The sequence below is a fragment of the Canis aureus genome, chromosome 16 (genome assembly GCF_053574225.1).
Source record: "Canis aureus isolate CA01 chromosome 16, VMU_Caureus_v.1.0, whole genome shotgun sequence".
Classification (NCBI taxonomy): Eukaryota; Metazoa; Chordata; class Mammalia; order Carnivora; family Canidae; genus Canis; species Canis aureus.
This window is the reverse complement of record NC_135626.1, coordinates 40,614,986-40,641,846: the sequence shown is the minus strand read 5'-3', so window position 1 is coordinate 40,641,846 and position 26,861 is coordinate 40,614,986. Positions and strand designations below refer to the sequence as shown.

The 26,861-nt window shown below is 45.9% G+C and overlaps 1 protein-coding gene across 5 annotated transcripts in view; it reads left to right on the top strand.

Moving 5' to 3' along the window:
• Positions 1-25,648, top strand: part of STAT3 (signal transducer and activator of transcription 3) — a 74,749-nt gene extending 49,101 nt beyond the window's left edge. For 2 of the 5 annotated variants that reach the window (XM_077853283.1, XM_077853282.1), the window contains exons 5-24: positions 2,766-2,861; positions 3,063-3,144; positions 3,378-3,472; positions 3,644-3,795; positions 7,308-7,466; positions 7,596-7,688; positions 8,738-8,797; positions 12,351-12,380; positions 12,480-12,573; positions 12,678-12,725; positions 15,764-15,847; positions 16,889-16,987; positions 17,087-17,222; positions 18,023-18,075; positions 18,292-18,386; positions 18,506-18,645; positions 19,146-19,358; positions 22,523-22,565; positions 22,849-22,961; positions 23,620-25,648. In XM_077853283.1, the coding sequence (XP_077709409.1) occupies positions 2,766-2,861; positions 3,063-3,144; positions 3,378-3,472; positions 3,644-3,795; positions 7,308-7,466; positions 7,596-7,688; positions 8,738-8,797; positions 12,351-12,380; positions 12,480-12,573; positions 12,678-12,725; positions 15,764-15,847; positions 16,889-16,987; positions 17,087-17,222; positions 18,023-18,075; positions 18,292-18,386; positions 18,506-18,645; positions 19,146-19,358; positions 22,523-22,565; positions 22,849-22,961; positions 23,620-23,675 (1,941 nt within the window). In that variant the 3' untranslated portion in view covers positions 23,676-25,648. The remainder of the gene's footprint in view (positions 1-2,765; positions 2,862-3,062; positions 3,145-3,377; positions 3,473-3,643; positions 3,796-7,307; positions 7,467-7,595; positions 7,689-8,737; positions 8,798-12,350; positions 12,381-12,479; positions 12,574-12,677; positions 12,726-15,763; positions 15,848-16,888; positions 16,988-17,086; positions 17,223-18,022; positions 18,076-18,291; positions 18,387-18,505; positions 18,646-19,145; positions 19,359-22,522; positions 22,566-22,848; positions 22,962-23,619) is intronic. The other 3 variants (XM_077853286.1, XM_077853284.1, XM_077853285.1) reach the window with 3 other exon arrangements.
• Positions 25,649-26,861: the final 1,213 nt, after the last annotated feature.

Sequence of the window (26,861 nt, the reverse complement as noted above, 5' to 3'; positions counted from 1 at the left end):
GATGGCCCAAATCCAGCCTGTTATGCCTGTTTTTGTAAATGAAGTTTTGGGGAACACAGCCACACCCGTTTAGCGATACGTTGTCTGTGGTTGCTTTTATGCTGCGATGACAGGGCTGAGTATTTACAGCAGAGACCGTATGACCCACAAAGCCAAAAATATTTACCATCTGACCCCTGCAGGAAAAATTTTCGGCCCTTGATCTAGAACTATGAATTGAATATTTGCGGCCTCAGCCTAGGCCTTGCTGTTGTTTTCTCTGTTTACATCATCTGGCATATTCTTAAGTATCTTATGAGTAGAGCACCAGAGAGGAAGATGAATAGATGTGATCCCTACTAACCAGGGCTCTCGGTCTAGTTGGGATGATAGATATACAAACAGTCAAAGTGAGAGAAACATAGAGGAAGATGTGAGTAATTTTGCCTACAGAAGTTGAGTAAGGTTTTACAGGAGAGCAAATAGTTGCATTGGGTTTGATTGAAGGTGAATGAGTTTAGGGGTGCTTGGGCAGAAGCACATGCCAAGCTGAGCGGACAGCTCGTGAGGAGGTAGAGTGTGAAAAACATGCTGTGTGTGTGGGAAGACTGAGTAGTTTGGAATAACTGCAACACAGGGAGGGAAGGCTTCACTTGTCATCAGATTGTGTGAAGCATCTGTCTGTGCTGGGTTGAGATGGATATACCAAGCAGCGGGGAGCCAATAGTATTTTATAAGGGTACTAGAGGCAGGCTTCCGTGGGTAGTATTTAACCACCTCTGTTCCCCTTTATGTACAGTGCCAATTTAGAAATAGACCTGGCAGTCAAAAACAGACCAAAGTCTGAGCTGTATTGTTGTTGGCAAAACAAAACTGGAAAACATGATTTGGGCTGGCAACTCTTGGGGATCTCTGATGCCTGCCCCTGTATTAGATCTTGGTGTGCAGAGATTGGGTTTGCAAAGCATCACATCCCCAGCCATCCATATTGGAGCTTCAAAGACCAGAGACTAATACTTACTGAACACAGAGCGCTAGGTCTCTAGAACTGCTTCTAGAAACCAGGCGCTCACTTCTGCCCCAAGTGTACCCTAGGAAGGCAGAGGTGGAGGAGAAGTACCAGCTAAAGTGCTGGGTTCTTCGAAGATCTATGAGTGCAGAGTCTTTCTCCTAATCTCCCCAATCAGATGAGTCACTCCCCCTCTGAAGAGAATAAATAGGAGAGGAGGTTGCCTTCTCTAAACTTCTCAGGGAAGTTTGTGTTCTGTGGACTTGGTTGGGAACAATTGGAAAGGGGGAGAATGGGTCCCTGTAGAACTGGCATGTTTGGATCTATTTTGGTGACTCCTGGTATCAGTGTAGAAACCAGATTGGAAATGAGGATTAGAGGCAAAAAGGTCAATAGTTGGGGCTGAAGCTGAGCTGGGGCACTAGAGATCTGTTTGTGTGATTACAGAGCACAGAGCCAGGAGGATTTGGTGATTCAGTGTGAAGTCTGTCTCTAAAAAAAGAAAAAAAAAAAAAAAAAGTCTGTCTCTGAGACAGAATTTCTAGTTTGGAAAACCGGGCCTATGATGTCTTTCCTGGACTCTCAATTCTGTTCCAGTGATTGATACCTCAGTCCTATACCAACATACACTGTCTTGATTACTATAGCTTTTTTTTTTTTTTAAGATTTATTTATTTGAGAGAGCATGCACTCAAGCAGGTGGCGGGGCAGAGGGTGAGGGAGAGAATCTCCAGCAGACTCCCCACTGAGCACAGAGCCTGATGTACCTTGATCCCACAACTCCGAAATAAGACTTGAGCCGAAATCAAGAGTTGGCCACCTAACTGACCGAGCCATCCAGGCTCCCCTATGTGGTCTTTTTTGGGGCTCAAGTATCTTATTACTCTTTATTTTTAAGTTTTTATTGATTTATTCATTTTAAGTAATCTTTGTACCCAGCATGGGGCTCGAACTTACAACCCTGAGGTGAAGGCCTGCATGCTCCTCCAACTAAGGCAGCCACGTGCCCAGATATCCTATTATTTTGACAAAGTTTATCATGTTCACATTTCATGTGCTATTTGACCTTTTCAAGGTACCAGCCTCGCCTTCTCCTCTGAGGTATTTTCTCTTAATCTGGCATTTCACCTCTGGGACAGTGGCTTTTTTATTATGCCACAGAAATGTGTTGGACACCACCTACACTAAATAGGCATCCGAGATCTGCAGTCATAATTATTCTGAAAATTTAAAAAGATTTTATTTATTCGGGAGAGAAAGAGAGAGAGAGCGAGTGAGCATGAGTAGGAGGAGTGGCAAAGGCAGCAGGAGAGGGAGAAGCAGGCCTCCCGCTGAGCCGGAAGTCCGATGTGGGGCTTGATCCCAGGATCCCAGGATCATGATCTGAGCCAAATGCAGGCACTTAAACAACTGAACCACCCAGATGTCCCTATTTTTCTGAATGTTTTTTAACATACTTAGCCTAGAATGAAGTTTTTGAAGGTAGGGACCATGTCTTAGCTCAACATGTGGTCTCCTAGTGCAACACAGAGTGGCTTTCTAGAATGGCTTAAGGTGAAAAAGGCAAGAGCAGAGGCAAGGTGTCGGGAGAGCCTCTGTGGCATCACCCTGACGTTGCCTGGCACACTACCTCTGTTTCCCTTTACCTCCCAGTGGCAGCCACACCACAGCCAAAGAGGAAGGGCAGTGGGTGGGATGACGACCGGACAGAGGGAGAGAGTATTTTTCTCCCTTTATTTCCCACATTCTCATGTGTGCTGATTCCCTTCTCTGGCAGCAAGGGGGCCAGGCCAGCCACCCCACAGCCGCCGTGGTGACGGAGAAGCAACAGATGCTGGAGCAGCATCTTCAAGATGTTCGGAAGCGAGTACAGGTGAAGCAAGTCGTGGGCAGGAAGCCTTTCCTTGGGGACATTGCCTGTGGGTCCTGCGTGTGTCTTTTTTGAGGTTTTGGCTCCATTTTAATTCTCAGAAACTTTCTTTTCCCTCTTCCCAGGAAAATCTTTTTCACTTCTGCTTTTTTGCTGTTTTGTTTTCTTTTGCTTTGGTTTGTTTTGTGTCTTTGTTTGAAACAGGATCTAGAACAGAAAATGAAAGTGGTCGAGAATCTCCAGGATGACTTTGATTTCAACTACAAAACCCTCAAGAGTCAAGGAGGCAAGTGAATAATATTGGAGACATTAAAATCCACTGTAGAAACTGAGCCTGTTCCCTGAGTTTCAGGACTTACTGGATCTGGCATCTGTTTAGACATGGTGCTGGGGGTGGAGGTGACACATGGGGGCATGGGGGTTGGGTGGGGTGGGGGGTGGCTACTGGCGCTTCAGGGAGCACCATGGTTAAGGATACAAGTATTCCATCAGGCCAAGGAGGTTTTCCTTCGTCCACAGACATGCAGGATCTGAATGGAAACAACCAGTCGGTGACCAGACAGAAGATGCAGCAGCTGGAGCAGATGCTCACTGCACTGGACCAGATGCGGCGGGTAAGAGCACTGTTACCGTCCCTCCCTCTTTGTGCCGCCCCCCCAAGCTGTATGGCATCTTGTGGCAGAACTTGCCTGGTTTCTAATAAATTCCTTCTCTGGAATTGACTAGAGTGTGGTTAGGGATGGTCTGAGAAAATGTTTTCTGACTTTATTTGGGTTTCCAACCAGAGCATCGTGAGTGAGTTAGCGGGGCTGTTGTCAACTATGGAGTACGTGCAGAAAACTCTCACGGATGAAGAGCTGGCTGATTGGAAGAGGCGGCAACAGATTGCGTGCATTGGAGGCCCCCCCAACATCTGCCTAGATCGCCTAGAAAACTGGTAAAAGATGACAGAGAAGTGCCTCCTTTCTTTCTAGAAAGCTGTGCTATAAAAACATGGTCATAACTGCAGGCTCAGGAGTTGGGTGCCATCTCACAGGTGCAGCTTTCATGTCCTCAAATTAAGTCTGAGAGTTAAAATCTGAAGAGTTTTACTTTATTTGGGCCAAATTTATTTTTTACTTTTATTTTTATTTTTTAAAGATTTTTATTTTATTTATTTGACACAGAGAGAGAGCCAGAGAGTACAAGTACGGGGAACAGCAGAGGGAGAAGGAGAAGCAGATTCCCTGTAGAGCAGGGAGCCTGATGCAGGGCTCGATCTCAAGACTCTGGGATCATGGCCTGAGCCCAAGGCAGCCACTTAACTTACTGAGCCACCCAGCCACCCCATTTGGGCCATTTTAAAATAAAAATTTGCTTATATTGCTATATCTTAACTATGTTTTTATTTAATAATTTCTTTATTAGAGAGAGTGAGAGAGTATGTGGAGGGAGGGGCAGAGGAGGAGAAGGAGGAAGGGAGAGAATCTGAAGGAGATCCCGCACTGAGTGCAGAGCCCCTTGCCAGTGAGATCATGATCTGAGCCAAAACCAAGAGTTGGTCATCCAACCAACTGAGCTACCCAGTTGCCCCTGTTTTATTTAATATTTTATTTTATTTTTATTTATTTATTTATTTTTATTTATGATAGTCACAGAGAGAGAGAGAGAGGCAGAGACATAGGCAGAGGGAGAAGCAGGCTCCATGCACCGGGAGCCCGACGTGGGATTCGATCCCGGGTCTCCAGGATCGCGCCCTGGGCCAAAGGCAGGCGCCAAACCGCTGCGCCACCCAGGGATCCCTTATTTAATATTTTAAATAAAACTTTTGGCTTAGGGATCCCTGGGTGGCTCAGTGGTTTGGCGCCTGCCTTTGACCCAGGGCACGATCCTGGAGTCCCGGGATCGAGTCCCACGTCGGGCTCCCGGCATGGAGCCTGCTTCTCCCTCTGGCTGTGTCTCTGCCTCTCTCTCTCTCTGTCTATCATGAATAAATTAAAAAAACAAACAAGCAAACAAAAAAAAAAACACTTTTGGCTTAACTATGTAGCACAGACCAAAGTTTGAATTTTAGTTACTCTAATAATCTAAAATGACACATACTGTTTATAAGGGAAACCACTTCATACACAGGAAATTATTAAAGAGAAGAAGAGCCTTTTATTTTTTTTTTATTTTATTTTTTAAAATTTTTATTTATTTATGATAGTCACATAGAGAGAGAGAGAGGCAGAGACACAGGCAGAGGGAGAAGCAGGCTCCATGCACCGGGAGCCCGACGTGGGATTCGATCCCGGGTCTCCAGGATCGCGCCCTGGGCCAAAGGCAGGCGCCAAACCGCTGCGCCACCCAGGGATCCCAAGAAGAGCCTTTTAAAAACCGATCATTGGGGATCCCTGGGTGGCTCAGCAGTTTAGTGCCTGCCTTTGGCCCAGGGTGTGATCCCGGATTCCCGGGTTTGACTCCCACATCGGGCTCCTTGCATGGAGCCTGCTTCTCCTTCTGCCTGTGTCTCTGCCTCTTTCTGTGTGTGTCTGTCATGAATAAATAAATAAAATCTTCTAAAAATAAAAAGTAAATAAAAAAAATAAAAACCAATCATTCAGGGATAACTGGGTGGCAGTTAAAGATCTGCCTTTAGCTCAGGTCATGATTCTAGGATCCTGGGATCGGGTTCTGCTTTTCCCTCTCCCTCTGCCACTCCCCCTGCTTGTGTTCTCTTTCTCTCTCTATCAAATAAATAAATGAAAACTTTAAAAAAATAAAAAATAAATAAAAACCAATTGTTCAGAGATACCTACAGCTAAAATTTCAACGGCCATCCCTCTAGCCATCTGTTATTGAACATATATCCATAAAGATAGTCCTCTCTAGGGGCAACTGAGTGACTTTGTTGGTTAAGCATCCAACTCTTGATTTTGTTTCAGGTCCTGATCCTCAAGGTCGTAAGACTGAGCCCCATGTTGGGCTGTGCCTTCAGTATAGAGTCTGCTTGTCCCTCTTTCTCTGGCCCCCACCCCTACCCCCAACGCACATTCTCTCTCTCTCAAATTAATAAGTTAAATCTTTAAAAAAAGAAAAAAAAAAGATGGTCATCTCTACATTGTCACATCAGTGGAATCATTCTTTTTTTTTTTTTTTTTTTTTAGTGGAATCATTCTTTATCTGCTCTTTTGCTTTCATTTATGCAGCAGATCTTTAGTGAGCTGAGCATCCAGATGTGCAAGGCCCAGCAATGTGCATGATGCATGGGCTTGAACTATGAGAAATTTGACATAAAGGGGCACCTAGAGACTTAAAGCATGACATTGGAAATTTAGGACAGCCCTACATGAGAAAGCCTGTTTGTTCATATCCTCACTAACCCTGAATTTTGTTAATTCACTTAAAGCAGTGTTAAGTGTTTTCTGGTCAGGGACCCAGAAAGCTTAAGTTCTGGCAATGGGAGAATGTAAGTGGCAAAAGAGAGTTGGGGAACCCAGAAATCTCAGCAGCTGTCCTGTTCCTCCTCATGCTCCACACACCCCCACATCTCTGCCTTCTCTCTTCAAGGTCTTTTAGTGTTTATTAATCATGCGCTTCAACCTCTTCTGTCATGCAAGGGGACACGAAGACCTGTGCTGCAAAGGGACGTGGCCAGGGTTACACAGATAGTAAGTGACAGAGCTAGCTCAAGCCCATCCTCTTGGGATGTCTAATTGCCTACATTTCCCACATTTTGGTACGAGGATGGGTTAGGATAAAGGCAGTACCACATTTCATATTTCATGTTCTCCATACCTGAGTTTGAATGCTTGTCACTTTCTTTCTTTTTTTTTTAAGATTTTATTTATTTTAAGAGAGAGGGGGAGAGAGAGAGAATATAATCGAGGGGGAAGGGCAGAGGGAGAGGGAGAAGCAGGCTCCCCGCTGAGCAGGAAGCTCCACCCTGGGCTCAATCCCAGGACTCTGAGATCATGACCTGAGCCAAAGACAGATACTTAACCAACTGAGCCAGCCAGGTGCCCTTTCTTGTCACTTTCTGATGATTATTCTATTCCTGCTTCTTAGGGATATAAGTTTTAACACTTCTTCCTCTATGCCAGCTCTTTTTGAAATGTTAAATTTTAAGAAGGAACTGTTAAAACACAAAATCCCTATTTCTTATTTTTATTTATTTATTTATTTACTTACTTACTTACATAAGCGCTGCACCCAACATGGGGCTTGAACTTATAACCCCGAGATCAGACGGCACATGCTTTACCAACTGAGCCAGCCAGGTGCCCCCCATTTTTTATTTGATATTGCTGAATGATACACTCACAAGTGATAAATGTTACGTTATACCACAATAAAAAAAAAAATTCCCCCTTTCTTATCCGAAGGGACTACATGGTGGTGTTTATATCTGTGGGCTTCCCTTCCCCTTCTCCAGCTCACCGGTGTGCACTCACTTAGTAACTGGTAGCTTTCTCATTTTATTGGCAGGATAACCTCATTAGCAGAGTCACAACTTCAGACCCGCCAACAAATTAAGAAACTGGAGGAGTTACAACAAAAAGTGTCCTATAAAGGGGATCCCATCGTCCAGCACCGGCCAATGCTAGAGGAGAGGATTGTAGAGCTGTTTAGGAACTTAATGAAAAGGTAACTTCGAATTCCGGTTCCTTTCCCTCATCGCTCCCCACCCCACCACCTCCTTTGCTTTGAGGCGTAGAACGAAAACCAGTTCACTGCAGAGTGTGTATGTGGACTGCTGTCCTCTTTGCCTTTCAGTGCCTTTGTGGTTGAGCGGCAGCCTTGCATGCCCATGCATCCTGACCGGCCGTTAGTCATCAAGACTGGCGTCCAGTTCACTACCAAAGTCAGGTGGGCCCCATATTTCCTCTTTTGGTAGATATTTTATTTTTTAAATAAATGTTATTTATTTATTTATTCATGAGAGACACACAGAGAGAGTCAGAGACATAGGCAGAGAGAGAAGCAGGATCCATGCAGGGAGCCTGATGTGGGACTTGATCCTGGGACTTCTGGGATCATGCCCTAGTCTGAAGGCAGACACTCAACCACTGAGCCACCCAGGTGTCCCTGGTGGATATTTTATTGAGAGATGTTCTTAGGATGAGAGCCAAGTTGATGGCCAGAGTTTTCCTTTCTAGGCCTCACGGGTGGTAGTATAGTGGGTATGGAATTTGCTGGCATAATATCGTATCAATTTGCTTCTTAATTCTCCTGTCAAAAGCTAAGGAATGATTACCTCTTTTTGAGGTTACATGAATATATTCCTACAATTTCAGGCCTATAGTCTTGGGCCATTGTGTCTCCTTCATCCCTGCAACAGAGGCACACTAATGCTGGTTATGTTCTATCCTTGGTGCCTACTTTTCCCTACGAATTTTAGGGGAAAGAGTAAGGCATCGAGATATAGAAGCTAAGAGGCCATAGAGCAGGTGGGTGGTGGGCCTGCAGGGTGGGGTGTGACTTTCACACCCAAGTCAGGACAGGTATATTGGGGTTTGGTCTTCAGTGAAATTTCCCTCTTTAGAAACTGGGTGTTAGGTTTCAGGCTTAACAGAAAGCATACCAGCTGCAGAGCGCGTGTTCCTGTAATAATTCTCATGAAACGACTTTCATTATCCTTTTGTAAATCTCATACAACTTTGTCCAAGTTTGTGGTTTTTACGCTTTCTATCAGTAACAATGGGCCTGAAGGGGTGATACTCAGTGTAAGGTCAAAGATGTCACTAGTAGGAAGAGGAATCTGGGATTGTGTTTTATTCACCTTTTAGAAATGAAGGGTTATGAATTCTGTATTCCTTTGAGTAGGAGTTAGTGGTGGAGCCTATTGACTTGTTTTTAAAACTGATATATTTTTTTCTTTACTCAAAAACTTTCCCTCCCACTTTCTTTTGAAATAGATTGCTGGTCAAATTCCCGGAGTTAAATTATCAGCTTAAAATTAAAGTGTGCATTGACAAGTAAGTACTCTGTATGTTAGCTTTTTTTTTTTTCTTTTTTCAAATGAGGGACAGAAATGAGAACTTGGATAATTATCATGTGAACTTAGAGGCTTTATCTCCATTTGGGGATCTTCATTTTTTGAATAGAAGTTTTCAAAAGTCTTGCAGTTCATTGTCATTTGCATGCCTGAACAAAAAACCACAAAGCTGGTGGTACAGATATGAGTTGTGATTGCTATTGTGACCCTGGGTCCTCCTTTTTCTTTAATTTTTTACCTGCAGACTTTTATTATAAAGATGTTGATCCTTCTTGAGAAGGTTAATGTGGCATAAGCAAAATACGTATAGAATTTCTTAACTCTTGACTTGCTCTTCAAGCTGTATCTTAGATGAGAAAAATAGCCAAACATTGTTTTTTTAAAGGATTTATTTATTTATTTATTTAAAATTATGGTAAAAATTTTAACATAAAATTTACCATTTTAATCATTTATAAGTGTATAGTGTTACATATATTCACATTGTTGTGCAACGGATCTCCAGAACTTCATCTTGCAACATGGAAACTTTCCAACCATTAAATAACAAATTCCCGTTTCCCTGTCCTCCCAGCCCCTAGCAACCACCATTCCACTTTCAAAAAAAATTTTTAATGAATAAAGATAAATAGGAATGGTGTAGGAAGATGCCTTGCCAGATACTAAAATGTATCACAAAGTTTCAGTTACTATATGAGTGTGTTACTAGGGCAGGAATAAATTGATCGATCATTAAAACAAAACCTTATGTCCAGAAATAGACTTCAAATTTATAGAAAGAATTAATATACGTTTAAAGTGATATCTCAAATCACTGAGTAAAGGATGGATTATTCAGGAATTAATTATGGGAAAACCTGATACTGAGGGGGAGGTGGAAGATTTGAATGATAAATTAATGTTTTATTTTTTGTTGTCCATCAGATGTATTTATATGTTTAATGATCTTAAAAGCATAGGTGAATGTGTAATATAATGATGGTAAAATCGCAAAATGGTGGGACCACTTTGGAAAAGACTTTGGCAGTTTCCTACGAAGTTAAACATGTACCTACCCTGTGAGCTTACTATTCTATTCCTAGGTATTAACCCAAGAGAAGTGAAAGCATATGTCCACACAAAGGGCTATACACAAATGTCCGTTAATAGGTGAATGAATTTTAAAAATGATAATTGAAAAAATAGGTGAATGAATAAACAGTTTGTGGCATATGTATAAACATACACTAACCATACCACTGGAGCTTCATGATTTGTGGTATATCTATAAATGGAATATCAGGGCAGCCCCAGTGGCACAGTGGTTTAGCGCCGCCTGCAGCCCGGGCCGTGATCCTGGAGACCCGGGATCGAGTCCCACGTCAGGCTCCCTGCATGGAGCCTGCTTCTCCCTCTGCCTATGTCTCTGCCTCTCTCTCTCTCTCTCTCTCTCTCTCTGTGTGTGTGTCTCTATGAATAAATAAATAAAATCTTAAAAATAAATAAATAAATAAATAAATAAATAAATAAATAAATAAAATATCATTTACCGATAAAGAGGAATGAGCTACTGACAATTGCAACACATAAGAAATCTCAAAATAATTACACTGAATGAAAGAAGCCAAACCAAGAAAAGTACATACTTTAGTTTCCATTTCTATAGAATTCTAGAAATGCAAATGAATCTATAGTGATTGAAAATATATCAGTGGTTACCTGGGGACAGGTGGATGGAGTGTGGGATTTGGGAATGGATTACAAATGGACTTGGGGAAACTTTGGTGATGATGGATATGTTCAATATCTTGTTTAGGCTGATGATTTCACAGGTATTTATAACACGTATAGATATGTCAGACCTTATCCAAATACATTTTCAATAGTGCACTTTATTATTCATCATTTATGTATCAAAGCTATAATACAAAAAGTTTTTTTTCTAAAAAGGAAATCTAAGGGTGCCTGGGTGGCTCAGTCAGTTAAGCTTCTACCTTCAGCTTGGATCATGATCCCGGGGTCCTGGGAACAAGCCGCATGTGGGGCCCCTTGCTCAGCAGAGGGTCTGCTTTCCCTCTGCCTGCTTGTGTTCTCTCTCTCTCTCTCTCACTCTCTCTCTCTCTCTGTTAAATAAATGATTAAAATATTTTTTTAATAAAATAAAAAGGAGATCCAGGTGGAAAATGAGGGGAATTTCCTGGTAAAAGGACTCTTAAGTTTTAAAATGTGATATAGGGAAAGATACCTTCTAAATGGTTTAAAATTTGATCTATTTTATTTATTTATTTGAGAGAATGAGCACTCTTTTGAGAGTGACAGAGAGTACAAGCAGGGGGAGCAGCAGAGGGAGAGGGAGAAGCAAGCTCAATCCCAGCAGGGCTCAATCCCAGGACCCTGGAATCATGACCTGAGCCAAAGGCAGATACTTAACCAACTGAGCCACTCAGGCACCCCAGAATTTGATCAGTTTTAATCTGTAAGCCCACATGAAATGTTTTATTTAATAAATGTGTAGATATATTAGTACATAGATAGCAATGGATAAGCACTTTTAAAACTACTAGAATAACAAAAAGAAGAAAGGAAAAAAAAGAAGAAAGGAAAAGACTGAAAAATGTGACTATATAAAAAAATATAGGGACACCTGAGTGGCTTAGCGTTTGCGCATCTACCTTTAGCTCAGAGTGTGATTCCGGAGACCCGGGATTGAGTCCCACATGGGGCTCCCTGCATGGAGCCTGTTTCTCCCTCTGCCCGTGTCTCTGCCTCTCTCTGTGTGTGTCTCTCATGAATAAATAAATAAAATCTTAAAAAAAAAAAACAAACCCTATATATTCAAACACATAGAGCTGAAAGATGGTGGATGTAGTGGGAGGACTGTTTCCAGCTAACATGAAATGGGATGATCTGAGTTGTGGGTAATAGTAAACCTTTACAGAAAACCCAGTGTGGCTTCATTAATAAGGAAATTTGCAGCCCAGTGTAACTGGAAATGCAGAGTGAGGGCAAGTTCCTGACGGTGAGATTAGTGACTCACTTATGTCACCCAGGACCCAGAAACTTCCGTCTGCCTTCTCTGCCATCATAAGTATCACCAGCTTTGTAAGGTTCCCTTCTGAGTTGCAGTATGGTTGCTTGTAGTAGTTAAGAATCCATGCTTCCTTGCTCATGTTCAGTTGAAGCTATGGAAAGTAAATCCACCCTGGGTTGTAATTCCTTCCCAGTCTGCATGAGACAGGGTAGGTACATCCTCACCCCAGGAGCACTGCACTGTAGACATGCTGTGATCTGATGTGCTTAATGATCAGGATCCCCTGGAAGGATCCTGAGCAGGATACTTGAGCAGAACCAAGGGTCTATTGCGAAGGAGGAGTTGACGCCGGGTAGGTATGTAGAGGGTTGTCGTATTTCATATATGAAATGTAGTTGAATTGTTTACAGAAATTCCTGGGAGAACAGTGATTTTTCCAGCAAAGTAAATTATAGTATTCAAAGTAGACTTTTTGAAAAAACACGGAGCCAGTTTTATTAACACCAGTTTATATTCTTAACAGAGACTCTGGGGATGTCGCAGCTCTCAGAGGGTAAGTTCAGCCCAGAGGCTTCCTTTTGATCTATTTAATCTAACTCTGTCCTCTGGCTACTCAGTCACCTGTGTGGTTGGTTTTTCTCCTGTGATTCAGATCTCGGAAATTTAACATTCTGGGCACAAACACAAAAGTGATGAACATGGAAGAGTCCAACAACGGCAGCCTGTCTGCAGAATTCAAACACCTGGTATGAGGCAGAAGCCTGGATCCTGGTCTCCAAGGGCCTCTGGCAGAGGGAGAGGGTGGTAGTGGAGAGCCTCACATGACTCAGGTGCTCTGCTTTTCTTACAGACCCTGAGAGAGCAAAGATGTGGTAATGGGGGCCGAGCCAACTGTGATGTAAGTTTTCTTGGGAATGAAAGCCAACTGGGAGGGTTTTCTTTGATGGAAAGAGAACAGGTGCCTTCTTATTGCCCAGAATTGGAGATACTGACCCATGGTGAAGCTGTAGTCATACAGAAAAATCATCACAGGTCAAAATGACATAGTCAGAAGTCACATCTGCTATGGAGTTCTCCAGCTTAGAGCATTTCCTTGAGTGTCTCAGGAGTTGGCGGGAGTTGGCTCATCTTTAAGGAGTGGAAAGTCCCTGGCTGACTTACCCACACCCATTTAATAGAAAAGAAGCTTTCCACCTTGCCTGGGGCTTTCCAAATTCCCCTTCCAACTTCTGCCAGCAGAGGCTGCTTGGCTCCATTTTTTAGTGACCTGTTTTTCTCACTGAGGTGGCATAGAAGGTTGTAATAGATCAGAGTTAAACATCTAAGAAAAAGAAAAAGAATCAAACTGGTCCCCCTATTTCTCTTATTGTCTTCCTCCCTTGGATTCAGGTTATTGGATTCTTAGTGTCAAGAATAAACTTTTAAAAAAAGAAATAGGTAAATGTGACCAGGAACTAGTTTTTAATCTTTTTAAAAGATTGTGACACCCTGTTCTTTTTCTTTTCTTTTTTTTTAATATTTTATTTATTTATTTGAGAGAGAGAGAGAGAGAGAGAGAGAGGCAGAGACACAGGCAGAGGGAGAAGCAGGCTCCATGCAGGGAGCCCGACGTGGGACTCGATTCTGGGTTTCCAGGATCACACCCCAGGCTGCAGGCAGCACTAAACCGCTGCACCACCAGGGCTGCCCCCCTGTTCTTTTTCTGATGTTTATGCCCTGGGCCATTTTTCCCTTCTCTAAAATATAGAATACCTTAAAAAAAAAAAGTGAATTTATAGTACTTGACTATAAAGAGTGATCTATGTGCAACAACATAGAACAATGTATGTGGCATATTTGTTTAGAAAAAGCAAGATGCAGGCACCTGGCTGGCTCAGTGGGTAGAGCATGAAACTCTTGATCTCAGGATTGTGAGTTCAAGCCCCACACTGGGTGTGGAACCCACTTAAAAGAAAAAAAGAAAAAACAAGATGCAAGATAATTTGAGTAGTATATTGGTGTATCTGTTTAAAAAGTATGCTATACTTTTTTTTGTCTATTCATGTGTGCATCACAAAGTTCTCAAGGAACTTTGTATACTGAACAGTGTTTATGTATTTTTGTAATGCTGTTAGTATCCAAGACTATTCTATCTCTGCAATATCTGTATTTTTACACTGCATGTATATTATTTTTATAGTGTAAAAAGTGTTTTAAAAATGAATTGGAAAAAAAACGAATTGGAATTGTGTTTCTGAGAATTCACTGGAAGTCTTAGTGAAAATTAGGTTGCTATATTGCTGGTGGGAGTATAAATTGTCACTTCAGAAAACAATTTGGCATTATAACAAATGAACATACCCTATAAACCAGCAATGCCACTCCCAGGGTGTTTTTTTTTTTTTTAAGATTTTATTTATTTATTCATGAGAGACAGAGGCAGAGATACAGGCAGAGGGAGAAGCAGGCTCCATGCAGGAAGCCCAATGCAGGACTCAATCCCAGGACTCCAGGATCACGCCCAGGTCCGAAGGCAGGCGCTAAACCACTGAGCCACCCAGGGATCCCTCCCAGGGTTTAACAATAGAGAAATCTTTGCACATATGTACTAGGAGACATGTACGAGATGTCACAGCAGCCTGATGGTAGGTCCTAAATATAAACCATCATCACCACTAGAGTAGCTAAAGGATTTGCGGTAGAGCCATATGGTGAAATGCTATAGCTGTGAAAATGAATTACCAGCGTATTCACACAACCATGGACACAAAAAGTGAGGCATGCAGAAGTGAGTCACTAACACATAGTATGTTTCCATATGTAGAAGATTCACAAACATCTAAAACTAAACAATGTATACATTATGTAGCGATATAGATATGGTAAAGCCATAAAGAAAAGCTAGGAAAAAGGGGCTCCTGGGTGGCTCACTTGGTTAAGCATCTGCCTTTGGCTCAGGTCATGATCCCAGGGAACTGGAATCTAGCCCTAGGTCGGGTTCCCCACTCAGTGGGTAGCCTGCTTCTTTCTCCCTCTCCCCCTGCTCATGCTTTTTGTCTCACTTCCTCATTCTCTCTCTCAAATAAAAAAAATTTTTGAAAGGAAGGAAGGAAGGTAGGCAGACAGGCAAAGCAAAGCAAAGCTAAGCTAGGAAATGATAAACCCCAAAGACAAAATAGCAGTTACATCTAAGGGAGGAGGGACAAGGATGGGAAGTGCACCCTGGGAACCTCAGTAGTAATGATCTTTTCCTTAAACTGGATCATGGGTATAGGTGTGCATTGTTTTGTTTTGTTTTGTTTTGTTTAAGATTTATTTATTTATGATAGAGAGAGAGAGAGAGGCAGAGACACAGGAGGAGGGAGAAGCAGGCTCCATGCCTCGGAGCCCGATGTGGGACTCAATCCCAGGACTCCAGGATCGTGCTCTGGGCCAAAGGCAGGCGCTAAACCGCTGAGCCACCCAGGGATCCCCTGCATTGTTTTGTTATTCTTTGTGCCTTGCCCATCTTATAAATAACCTATTGGGTCTGTACCATTATAATAAAACCTGTAAAAGATGAGGTTGAAGGGATGCCTGAGTGGCTCAGTGGTTGAGCGTCTGCCTTTGGCTCAGGTCATGATCCTGGGGTCCTGGGATGGAGTCCCACATCAGGCTCCCCGCAGGGAGCCTGCTTCTCCTTCTGCCTATGTCTCTCTCTCTCTCGCTCTGTGTCTCTCATGAAAAAATTAATAAAATCTTTAAAAAACAAAAAAGATGAGGTTGAAGATCATAGCACTTAGAGTTGAAGGGCATATGTACTGAGAGTGGTCTCCCTGGCTGCGTGTCCATGGCCTCCTGGTGGATTACCCTTCATGGTATAGTGTGGCTGTGGCATGTCACTCTCCTCAGCTGTGGCTGTTAGTATCCAGGACTGTTCTCTCTGAGGAAGGGGGTGTGTCCTTCTTGTTATTGTAGGCCTCCCTGATTGTCACTGAGGAGCTGCACCTGATCACCTTTGAGACGGAGGTGTATCACCAAGGCCTCAAGATTGACCTTGAGGTGAGTTCTGCTGCAGAGTCGGGACAGGGCTGTCTGCAAGGGTGATTCAGGACAAGAACTTGTAGTTGGGATTTTTTTCTACAGAAGGTAGAGTGATGATGACTCTTTGCTCAGCACTGTGTTTGTTTTCACTTGTTTTTCTCCAAAAACTCCAGAGTATACCAGTAAAGTTTTGCGTGGGTGCTTAGAAGATGCACAGTTGACCATCAAACAACACAGGTGTTAGGGGCATCAACCCCCTGCCCAGTTGAAAATCTGTGTAACTTTTGACTCCCCCCGCCAAACTTAACTACTAGTAGCCTGTTGCTGACTGGAAGCCTTACTGATAACATAGTCTATTAACACACATTTTGTATGTTTTATATATTCCTATGATAATGTAAGCTGGAGAAAAGATAATATTGCTAAGAAAATCATAAGAGAAAATGCATTTACAGCACTGTACTCTATCAAATAAACCAAATCATCCACGTGTAAGTGGACTTACGTAGTTCAAAGCCATGTTGTTCAAGGGTCAACTATAAAGTCAGCTTTCAGCAAACTTGATATGAAAATCTGCATTTAAAAATTAGAGTTGACTTTATAAAGTTTGAGCAAAACAGTCTTTAGACTTAAACCAATGTCTTTAGGATACAGGAAACCATGGCATTTGCATTCTGTTTTACCAACTTTCTTGATTTTAAGTTCAAGATATACGCAAAGAAAGCTTTGTCTTTGACTACTGGGAGCTCTCTGTTTAATGGGTAAATGTAGCTTCAGTTCTCAGAGAATGCCTTCCAGGTTTTCTAAATGTGGAATCTGTGGACTGTGAGTCTGACTTTGAGCAAGTCTGATTTTCAAGTTCCTGATTATGTCCTGTGACCCATGTTTGGCATTCTTTCCACTCTTGGTGTTGAGCTGACTCAGCCACACTCCTCCCCAAAAGTTGACAGTAGGTGTGGTTCATGGCACATCCTTTTATTCCCAAACGTGCAGTTATGGCTAAAGAGATGTTCAAAACTGTGAGGGTCCTCCCCAATTCATTCTCCATTTTCTCCACAGACCCACTCCTTGCCAGTTGTGGTGATCTCGAATATCTGTCAGATGCCAAATGCCTGGGCATCAATCCTGTGGTACAACATGCTGACCAGCAACCCCAAGGTAGGTGCCCGTCCTCTGGAAACCATTGTTGTGGTCCCTCGTGTAGGTCATCAGGCGCCGCTGTCTCATCCCAATGAGCAAATATGTCATTTTGAACAGAACGTGAACTTTTTCACCAAGCCCCCGATTGGAACCTGGGATCAAGTGGCTGAGGTGCTGAGCTGGCAGTTCTCCTCCACCACAAAGCGAGGACTGAGCATCGAGCAGTTGACTACGCTGGCAGAGAAACTCTTAGGTTAGCATTTTCCCTCTTTTCCCTGCTGCCCTCCTCAGAGAAGGAATCTGGCCCGTGGGGCTATTCATTCAGGAAAATTTGCTGAGCAAGGCACTGTGCTGGGGTCAGAAAAACATGTGCTCCAGCAGTTTTGGGGGGCGAGTGGAAGGATGCAGAGGCAGCTTGCCTCATGGTCGTCATTTCTGAGGTAAGAGGCAGATTTCTTTTCTCTTGGTGGCTGGACTCCTCACCCCGTTCAGAGCACAGCTTCATCTAACCTTAGGAAGATATTTTTTAAGTGCATGTTAGAAGGTGGAGATGAAAGCTTGACATCCATGTCTGTTTCTTCAATAAACTGGAGAGGCTTGTTTTTTATGTTTTTCTCCTGAAAAAAATTTCATGCACTATTTTACATGCTACCTGGACTATAAGTAGCTTTATCCTGTGCTGTCCCCAAACTTGCCCCTCTAATTCTGTCAGCTTATTACTGTGTGCTGCTGGTCCCCTGTCCACCACACAAGACCAAGAAGAGGTGGTATGTGAGTAGCAGGGAGAGACTTGCTATGTCATCCACCACCTCTGCGAGGCTAAACAACCCCTCAGGTGATCAAATGATGATGGGGTTTTGTGAGGGTGTAGGTGTGTATACGCACGTATGTGCACATACATGCCCTCTACTGTAGGGACCTGCAAACACATGAAAACCGATGGTTGCTCGGCCCATTGTGGGACAGATGTGTGTGAATGTATGTTGTGTTACAATCCTAAGATCTTGATTCAAAGCTGAAAATTACACTGTTTTATTTGTTCTTTTCCTTCAGGACCTGGTGTGAACTACTCAGGGTGTCAGATTACGTGGGCTAAATTTTGCAAAGTAAGCTATTTTATTAAATCCTTATGGATTGGGAGTGGGAGTGAATGCACACCTGTGAGGTTGTCCTGGATGGCACTGGGCTTGAAGACTCATGGTCTGGAGGCCAGTAGGACCTACTTGAGGGGAGATGGGCCTGGGGATTTTGGTGGCATGGTGCCCCTGGGAAGGAAAAGACTGGAAGGGTAGACTTGGCTTTCCCATTATTCTTTTCTTTAGGAAAACATGGCTGGCAAAGGCTTCTCCTTCTGGGTTTGGCTAGACAATATCATTGACCTCGTGAAAAAGTATATCCTGGCTCTTTGGAATGAAGGGTAGGTTGAAACTTTTGTGTCTGGTGGAGTGCACATGTGTAACAAGTCACTTGCTCCCTCAGCAGGCTGGTGGTGGGGACCCTATCAGCTCACATCTGGTTGCTCTTCTTTGGCTCCAGATACATAATGGGTTTTATCAGTAAGGAGCGGGAGCGGGCCATCCTGAGCACAAAGCCCCCAGGCACCTTCCTGCTACGGTTCAGTGAAAGCAGCAAAGAAGGAGGTGTCACCTTCACTTGGGTGGAGAAGGACATCAGCGGTAAGTTTGACTCTCACCCACCCCACCTAGTGGCAGTTGCCTCCCCGCCTTGGTTACTACTAGTTTCAAGCACCTACTGCCCCCTAGTGGGCAGAGATGGCTTCACACTCCCCTGTCACGGGCTTGTAAAATACTTCAGTGACTTCTTTTCTCCAAATTCTTTCAACTGGAGGATTGTTTGCAAGTTTTGTTTTGTTTGCTCCAGGGTCTAATATTTGCCTAGCAGTTTAAATCTCATTCTTCATCTCCTTGCTTACCTACCCTGTTAATATATCTCACACGAGTAGTTTTCAGGTATATTGCCTACGACCCAACTGGGTAGTCTCTCCAGAAGCCAACTGAACATTTCCATAGTGCCAGGTTATTGAACAGGATATTCAGGGCTCCGGAGCTAGGTTGGCATAAGTCTTTCCCTTTCGAGGAAAAATAAATCAGGTTGTTTTCTCTGAGATTACCTGGCCATAGGTTCCCTTATCTTCCCTTACAATATCCCATGACAGGTAAGACCCAGATCCAGTCGGTGGAACCATATACCAAGCAACAGCTGAACAACATGTCGTTTGCTGAAATCATCATGGGCTATAAGATCATGGATGCTACCAACATCCTGGTGTCTCCACTGGTCTATCTCTACCCCGACATTCCTAAGGAAGAGGCATTTGGAAAGTACTGTCGACCAGAGAGCCAGGAACATCCTGAAGCCGACCCAGGTAGTTGTTGATTTTCCGAGGCTGGCATTTAATTCTGGGAAAAGTGGGAAATTGCAGGATCCCAGGCGTACAAACAGGTAAATGCCCAAAGAGTCTGGTGATCTTTATTCCTCTTTGTGGGAAAGAACTTTGTAATGAGTGCTTTTTTGGGGTGGCTGATGGGGTTGGAGAGAGGAGAGGAGTCAGAGTCACTTGTCTCTGCCCCACAGGGAACCTGCCAGACTAAAGGGAGAAATAAGCACATACACACCCAAACATCTAAATTGCCACCAAGAAAGAGTGAGAGTGAGGACAGGACTCTTTAGTAACAGGATGTCCAGCCAGCACCACACTTCTTACACGGTAGCTGCTGGAAGGTTTGCGACTCAGACTTGAGTCTAGTGTATTTCCTTTTCCCCATCACTGAACAATGTGAGCAGTGTCGAGTGGGATGGAGAAAAGCTTTCTGGAGGAAATGAGTGTTAGCAGCACTGAAACGTGGTTTACGGTTTATAAGCAGAGGCAGTGGGGGAGTGGTGATTGAAGGGGAACCTATAACCGGTGGGAGGGCGCAGGATGGGATGCAGAGTGATTGAAATAAGTGGTTGTGTAATGTGCAAGAGCACAGGTGTTTCTGTAAGTCTGTAGACATTGTTCCACAGTAAGCTTGTAAGGGTTAGTGTTGTCATCAGTGCGGAGGGGGGGCTCTGCTAGTCTGTCCCATCCGAATTTGCTTCTTTGGCTCCCTGGGTTCTTCTCCATCCATATCCTGATGGGGAATCTATGATTTGCCATTCTTTGTTTTTATTTCACTTCCCTTAATAAGAGAGCCTTCTGGGGGCTGCTTAAAGTCATCCTTTGAGGGTAGCTTCCCTACCCCAGTTGCTTTTGGAAAAACTGTTTTTATGTAAGGACCTCAAGCACGCACACACCCACCTTTTCCTAGGAATCCCCTCTGAGGAATTTCTTGGGATGGGGGAAGACTGGGACTTGGAAGAGGGAATTTGAGTTACTTGATAATTGGCTTCCCTCATTTCTCTGCTCTAGTGCTGGGTTTTGTTCATACTATAGGAGAGCTAACTCTCACTTCCTGTCTGCTACTTATCTTGCTTTGCAGCCGTGCTTCAGTTGGGAGATCTGTTTATCAGCCTCGACACACTACTCTTTGTTCCTTTTGCAGAGGACATTTAGGTCCAAGTGCTGGTCCTTTGGCTCATTTTGCTTTCATGATCCAAGTTCCCAATCTGAGGCCATGCCCTCCATTATCATCAGCCATCCTGCGTGACCGGGAGGCAAGGTCCTTTCCTGCCTATAGTCACCGGTGTTTTCTCAGGGGCAAGACTCCAGGCATGAGAAAGGAACCAATTACTTGAGTGCTCTGCCCACCTCCTGGGGAGGCGAGTGTAGGCAGTGGGCACTGGAGGGCTTGGTGTGGTGGGAGCATGACGAGGGGATGGGCCCAGTGCTACAGGAGTGCCTGCATTAAAGTGGGAGTCCTCTGGGAGATGGGTCTGTGCCCATCATTTCCTCTTGATTTCCATTATGAAAATATTTTTGTCCCCAGGGACAGATCATCTTCCCAGGTCTCTTCTTTCCTCCTTACTTCTCCACCAGACCCCTCAATGGCTTGAAGGAGAAAGTCCTCTCTTAGAAACAAAAGCCCCCTTACCTTACAAAATGGATGAAGTATGTTGACAACCTTGTACGCAGCCATAGCTCCGCTTCGAGTCTGGGCTCTCCTCTGTTTCTGGTCTTGCTGAATCTCAGGCCGAGGCTCATTTTCTCTGCTATCTGATCACTGAGGAACTAAATCCTTTTCTGTCAGGGATGTCAGCTCCCCTCAGGTCTATGCCACAGTGGATTTATGACACCAGAACCCTGCCTGGGTAGTGTCTTTGGATTCTGCACCATGTGAATCTATTTCTTGGCCCCAGATAACCTTGGAAGGCAGTCTAGTGACCCCCTGACAATGGCTTTTCTCAGATTGTCAGCATACTTTCTGCCTCCTTAGTCTCTCTATAAACCACAAGCTTTACAGTTGTGCTGCTCTTGGCCCACCCCACACCTACCCCACCCCTGGCTCACACCTCCTAAGTGATTTGCTCACCTGAATCCCTCAGATTTCATGCCAGTGTCTCCAAGCTCCTTGACCTCTTGGTGTAAAGATTCAGCACCTAAATTCATTTATTCCAGTCCTCACATTTCTAACTACGGAATAAGAATTATAAATGACCGGGGCGCCTGGGTGGCTCTTGTCAGTTAAGCGTCTGCCTTTGGCTCACGTCATCATCCCAGGGTCCTGGGATCGAGCCTCGCATTGGGCTCTGCTCAGTGAGGAGTCTGCTTCTCCCTCTCCCTCTGCCTATTTGTGCACACATGCATATGCACTCTCTCTGTCAAATAAAATGTTTAAAAGATAAATTATAAATGACAGAGATGGGCACCTCCCTCTTCCCCTCCCTTTTAGAGGAGAAAGTGCTTTGCCCTGGGTGTCTTAGCTGTGGGAGACATAATGAGGCCCCCTGTCTTCAGCCCAGAGTGGATGGTACTGCCACACCAGGCAGGCTCCCTTAAGAGAGAGGCTGCTTTTTGTGTGATTTCACTATCCAAATGGGGAGTTACTAATATAGCTCATCTGAAAAGTAGTAGAGGCAGATGGATGCCCATTAGGAATGAAAGGTGTGACTCTGGGCCTTTCCGAACAGCACGAGCAATTTCCCCATTCTCTTCAAGACTTGGCGACTTTGGCATCTGAGCAGGACTGTGGTATCAGAGCCCAGACAGGATAGGCTCCAATCCCACCTGCAGAGACGTTATCTAAAAGACTCAGCCAGGCCAGAACACAGTCCTCAGATCACATGCAGGCAGGTCAGTGCTCACATCATCTAGGGAAAGAATGAACGCAAGGTTCTAGGCTCAGGTGGGACCAGGGTGTGCTGAAAAGTCTCTGCACGTCAGGAAGGCTTTATGGAAAAAGTTCACCTGCCAAGCTGCAAGCTCCTCGCTGGAACCCCAAGTCATACAGGGTGGTGGGCGGGCAGCCCTGAGGGGAGATGGGGTTCAAAACAACCTCTGCTCCAGGATGAGGTGAGATGCATGTCAGCCAGCGCCGTGAGGCAGCCAGCTTCCTCCTGCCCTCTACCCACAGTGGGGTCGCAATTAGTAAGTCCCACTTCTCTTCTTCCCAGGTGCTGCCCCATACCTGAAGACCAAGTTTATCTGTGTGACACCGTAAGTGGCTTCCCTTCTCAATTTGGCCTTCATTTCTGGTGTCCTCAGTTATCCTGGGAGTAGGACACTGGGTGAGAGCTACCCTGTGAAGGGCCCGAATGCCCTGGGCTCTGTGTAGTACTCAAAGTGATCTTGCGTGTTTAAAAAGCTTGAGCTTTTATTTTTCTGTTGGAGACCAGAGTTTGATGGCTTGTGTGTGTGTGTTTTGTTCTTTTTTTTTTTTTCTCCATTGTGTCTTGTCAACCCGGCCCTTTCCCCTCCTGCTGCTCCCCATTTCCTACAGAACGACGTGCAGCAATACCATTGACCTGCCGATGTCCCCCCGCACTTTAGATTCATTGATGCAGTTTGGAAATAATGGTGAAGGTGCTGAGCCCTCAGCAGGAGGGCAGTTCGGTGAGTGTTTGGTGACAGACTTGGGCCTTAGGAGGGAAGTCTGTCCCCTTTGTGTGGCCAGCCAGCCCAGAGCTGGCCCCCCATGCACTGGTAGAAAGAGGCTGTACAGCAACACTTTCCCTTAGAAACCAAATGCGCACCATGCCTGTGAGTGCAAATTTCCTAGTAGCAACATGGGAAATAGCAATAAGAAACAGTGAGGTTAACGTCAATAATATCTTTTCTGTAACCCAATAAATCCCCAATACTAGCATCTTAACACATAAGAAAAAGTTAATGAGGTTTTTTGAGGGGGTACTAAATCTTTGAAACCTGCTGGGTGTTTTACAGCAACGACCCATCTCGATTGGCACTAGCCACATTTTGATGTTCAGTAGCCACCTGTGGCTCCAGGCTGCCGCATTGAACAGGACAGCTTTAGATCTTCTTTACACATGGACAGTGAGGAACAAGTTAAGGGATGAAGGGGACTGAGCCCTTCCAGAAGATAAGACCCTGTAGGGAGGAGAGTCCATCTGGATTATCGGGCCCCGTCTTGGCCATAAGCGGCAAGGACACTGGATGGTTGTGGTGGCAGTGGTGGCCAAGCCTCAGGAGTGTGCCCCACCAGCTGTTGGGCTCAGGCATCTGAACGAGCTCTCCCGGTCTGTCCCCCCAGAGACCCTCACGTTCGACATGGAGTTGACCTCGGAGTGCGCTACCTCCCCGATGTGAGGAGCGGCGGGCTGAGGCTGCAGAGATTGGACGGAGGCACCTACCTGTGTTCCATCACCCCTTACACAGCCAACCCCCAGATCGTCTGAAACTCCTCTAACTTTGTGCTTCCAGATTTTTTTTTTCAAATCTCCTTCTTCTGCTATCTTTGAGCAATCTGGGCACTTTTAAAAAATAGAGAAATGAGTGAATGTGGGTGATACGCTTTTACCTAAATGCAAATAAGAATGTGTTCTCAGAGACTGTGATCAGGGGATGTGGAAGAGGTGGCAAGAGGGAGAAAAAGGAAATGTTCTGGTCTTTTCTTGCTCCCCCGCCCTCCTTTCTCGGCAGCTTTGTGTTGTTAGACAAGTGCCTCCTGGTGCTCGCGCATCCCTCTGCCTGTCTCTGTAAGCTAATGCCTCTAGCTACATTACTCCTGGCATTGCACTTTTAACCTTGCTAACATCCAAATAGAAGATAGGACTTTCACAGCCCCTATAGGTTTCTTTTTAAATTAAAAAAAAAATTAAAGGGCAAAAAACACTGTATCAGCATAGCCTTTTCTGTATTTAAGACAAGTCAGTAGCCTTCTTGGTGCTTTAAGCATTCAGCTTTCTTCAGGCTGATAATTTATAGAAATCCTGAAATGGGCTTCAGATCCACCCCTTAAAAGACATCTGAAGCTGTGGCTTGGCCTTTGGTTTTGAAATAGGAAGGTTGAAGGACAACCTGAACCTAGACCTTTTTTTAATAAACAAAGTTTTGTTTTGTTTTGTTTTCCCCTTTACTGTGTTGGCCTATCAGTTGGTAAGGCTGGGCAGAGGACCCCACCCCATCTCCCTGGACTTCCACTCCTGTTCCAGAGCCTGGGTCTTGCCTCTGGGTGCCTTATAAAGGATGGAGTGATCCTTCCTTCCTCCCTGTCCACCTGACCCCCCCACTCCTCGTGTAGGGCTCCTTCCAGTGTCTAAAGATCCCTTGTCCTGTTTGCTTTGGGAATCCTGGAATGAGAAGGTGAGAGTTACAGGTTGACCACCACAGACTGTGGGGCCCCAGCCAAGGGTCTAATTGAGCTCAGGGAATACGGTTCTTATCCCGGTTTCTTGGTGATTTCCCGAGGCACCTCTAATCACTTCTTCACTTGGTTAACCCAGGGGCAAAGGCTGACTGATAAACTCGAGGTCTATCCCTTGTGTGAGGGAGTGTGTACCCTGGCCTCCCCCCAGTGCTGGTGACTGTCTCCTCCCCACTGGGGCCTCCCAGATGAGGCACAGCAACTCCCGTTTACTGTGCATTTCAGAACACTGAGCGGTCTCCAATATTCAGGCCTCCTCTGACCCAGAGGCCTGACTAGATTGTGTGGTCCGGGACCACCTTATCTGGGTTGGTCAGAGTTTCTGTGTTGTTTGTTTTGCCCATACTCACCAGGTTCAGAACTAAAGGGAATGAGGACCTTCTCTCCAAGACAAACAGGGGTTGCACTTGGCCATCCCTGTCCTTCAGCCTAGAAACGGTAGGTAGTACAGAGCTCTCCCTTCTCCAGCAACTCTTCACAATAAGCTTAACTCAGAAACTGAGAGAAGATTTAGATTAGAGGGACCTGGGGCAAGGATCCCGGCTTCTCTGGAGCAGATATTATAAAGTTCATGGCTTTGAGGTAGCATGTGTATCTGGTTTAAACTCTGAGTGTAGCAAAAGTTCTGAGAGGCTTCGAGACTTGTTCTGACCCCTTCCCTCCAAGCATCGAGCCCTCCAGGACCTGCCCACCTTCTCTCCACCGTCTCCCCCTGCCCACCCCCAGCCCAGCTGAAGGGTTCCCATAGATGGCTCCACCTACCTGCACAGTGGTTTGTGTGCTGCTGTCCTGGTCACCGCATCAAATTCCAATGTATACTTCATAGTGTAAAAATTTATATTATTGTGGGGTTTTGTTTTTGTATATTGCTGTATCTACTTTAACTTCCAGAAATAAAAGTTATATAGGAACCGTCTGCGGGTGTGGCAGCTCTGTGTCTGGCTGCTGGAGATGCTCCCCCTCACTCCACCCCCTTCAGCTCTGAGCTCTGAGGGGGCCTTACCCCCAGGCCGAGCCTGGGTCCTGACAGGAGTTGAGTGCTCCTGGCTGCTGGTCACTGTAGCCCACCTCTGGGGCCCCAGCTCCTCCCCCGCCTCACGTTGGCCCGCGGCCTCCAGGGCAGGGGGAGGGGGGCAATCCGCAGCCGCCTCCCCCCCCCCCCCCCCCCCCCCCCCCGGGCTTGCAGACCTCTGCAAGCCGCACCAGCCTGGCTGGGGTCAGATAAGCGCTACCTCAGGGGGCTCGGGGTGAAGATACTCCCACCCCACCCCACAGCCTCCCCTCCCACAGCCGCTCCATTATCGCTTTCTCTTCAGTTCCCTCGGCGGGGATGAACGGAAACGCTCCACCGGCTGCGGGGCCGGGCCGAGGGCGGTGATAATCCGCAGACGTCGACGCGCCCACTGGGCCGGCTCCCCGCCGCCGCCCCCGCCCCCGCCCCCGCCCGGGAGCCGAGCGCCGAGCAGACCGCGCCGCCCGCCGAGATGCGGGGGGAGATTAGCGGCCGCCCCGCCCCGCCCCGCCCGGGGCCCCTGCGCCTCCCGCGGCGGCCTGCGCACCCCTCCTCCCCGCTTTGAGCTCCGAGGAAACCTCGCGAGTAGGTCCTGGCTCCCCAGTCCGGGCCCCGCCTCCCCTCCCCGCCCAGGGCCCCAGTGACAGCCCCTGGGCCGCCAGCAGGCCGGAGCCAGGGGGTCCCAATGGGAGACCGTCCTGCCCGCCCAGCTTCCCTGCGGGTCACCGGCCCGCCGGCCCTTCGAACGGGCTGGTGGCAGCGGGATGGTGCCACCTGCTGGCGTCCGGGGAGAGGCCTCGGGAGGAGGGACTGGTGGGGAGGCGCTGCCGCCCGGCCCGGCCCCGGCCCTCCGCCAAGGGCGGGCTGCACGATCGCTTGGAGCGGCGACTGATGCGGAGAGGCCCGGACCCCCGGACCCCGTTCTTCCCGCTCCCGGCCCCTACCCCGGAATTCCCAAGGCCTCAAGCGCTACTCGTTCCGTCGTCTGAGCAGCGCACTGACAGCGACCCGGGGCTGGACAGCATCCTCAACACACGGAAAAGGGAGCAGAGTTGTAGCTTTAGAAACAATTACAGCATCAGGCACACAGGAGGGAAGGGCAATGCAGCCCCAGTGC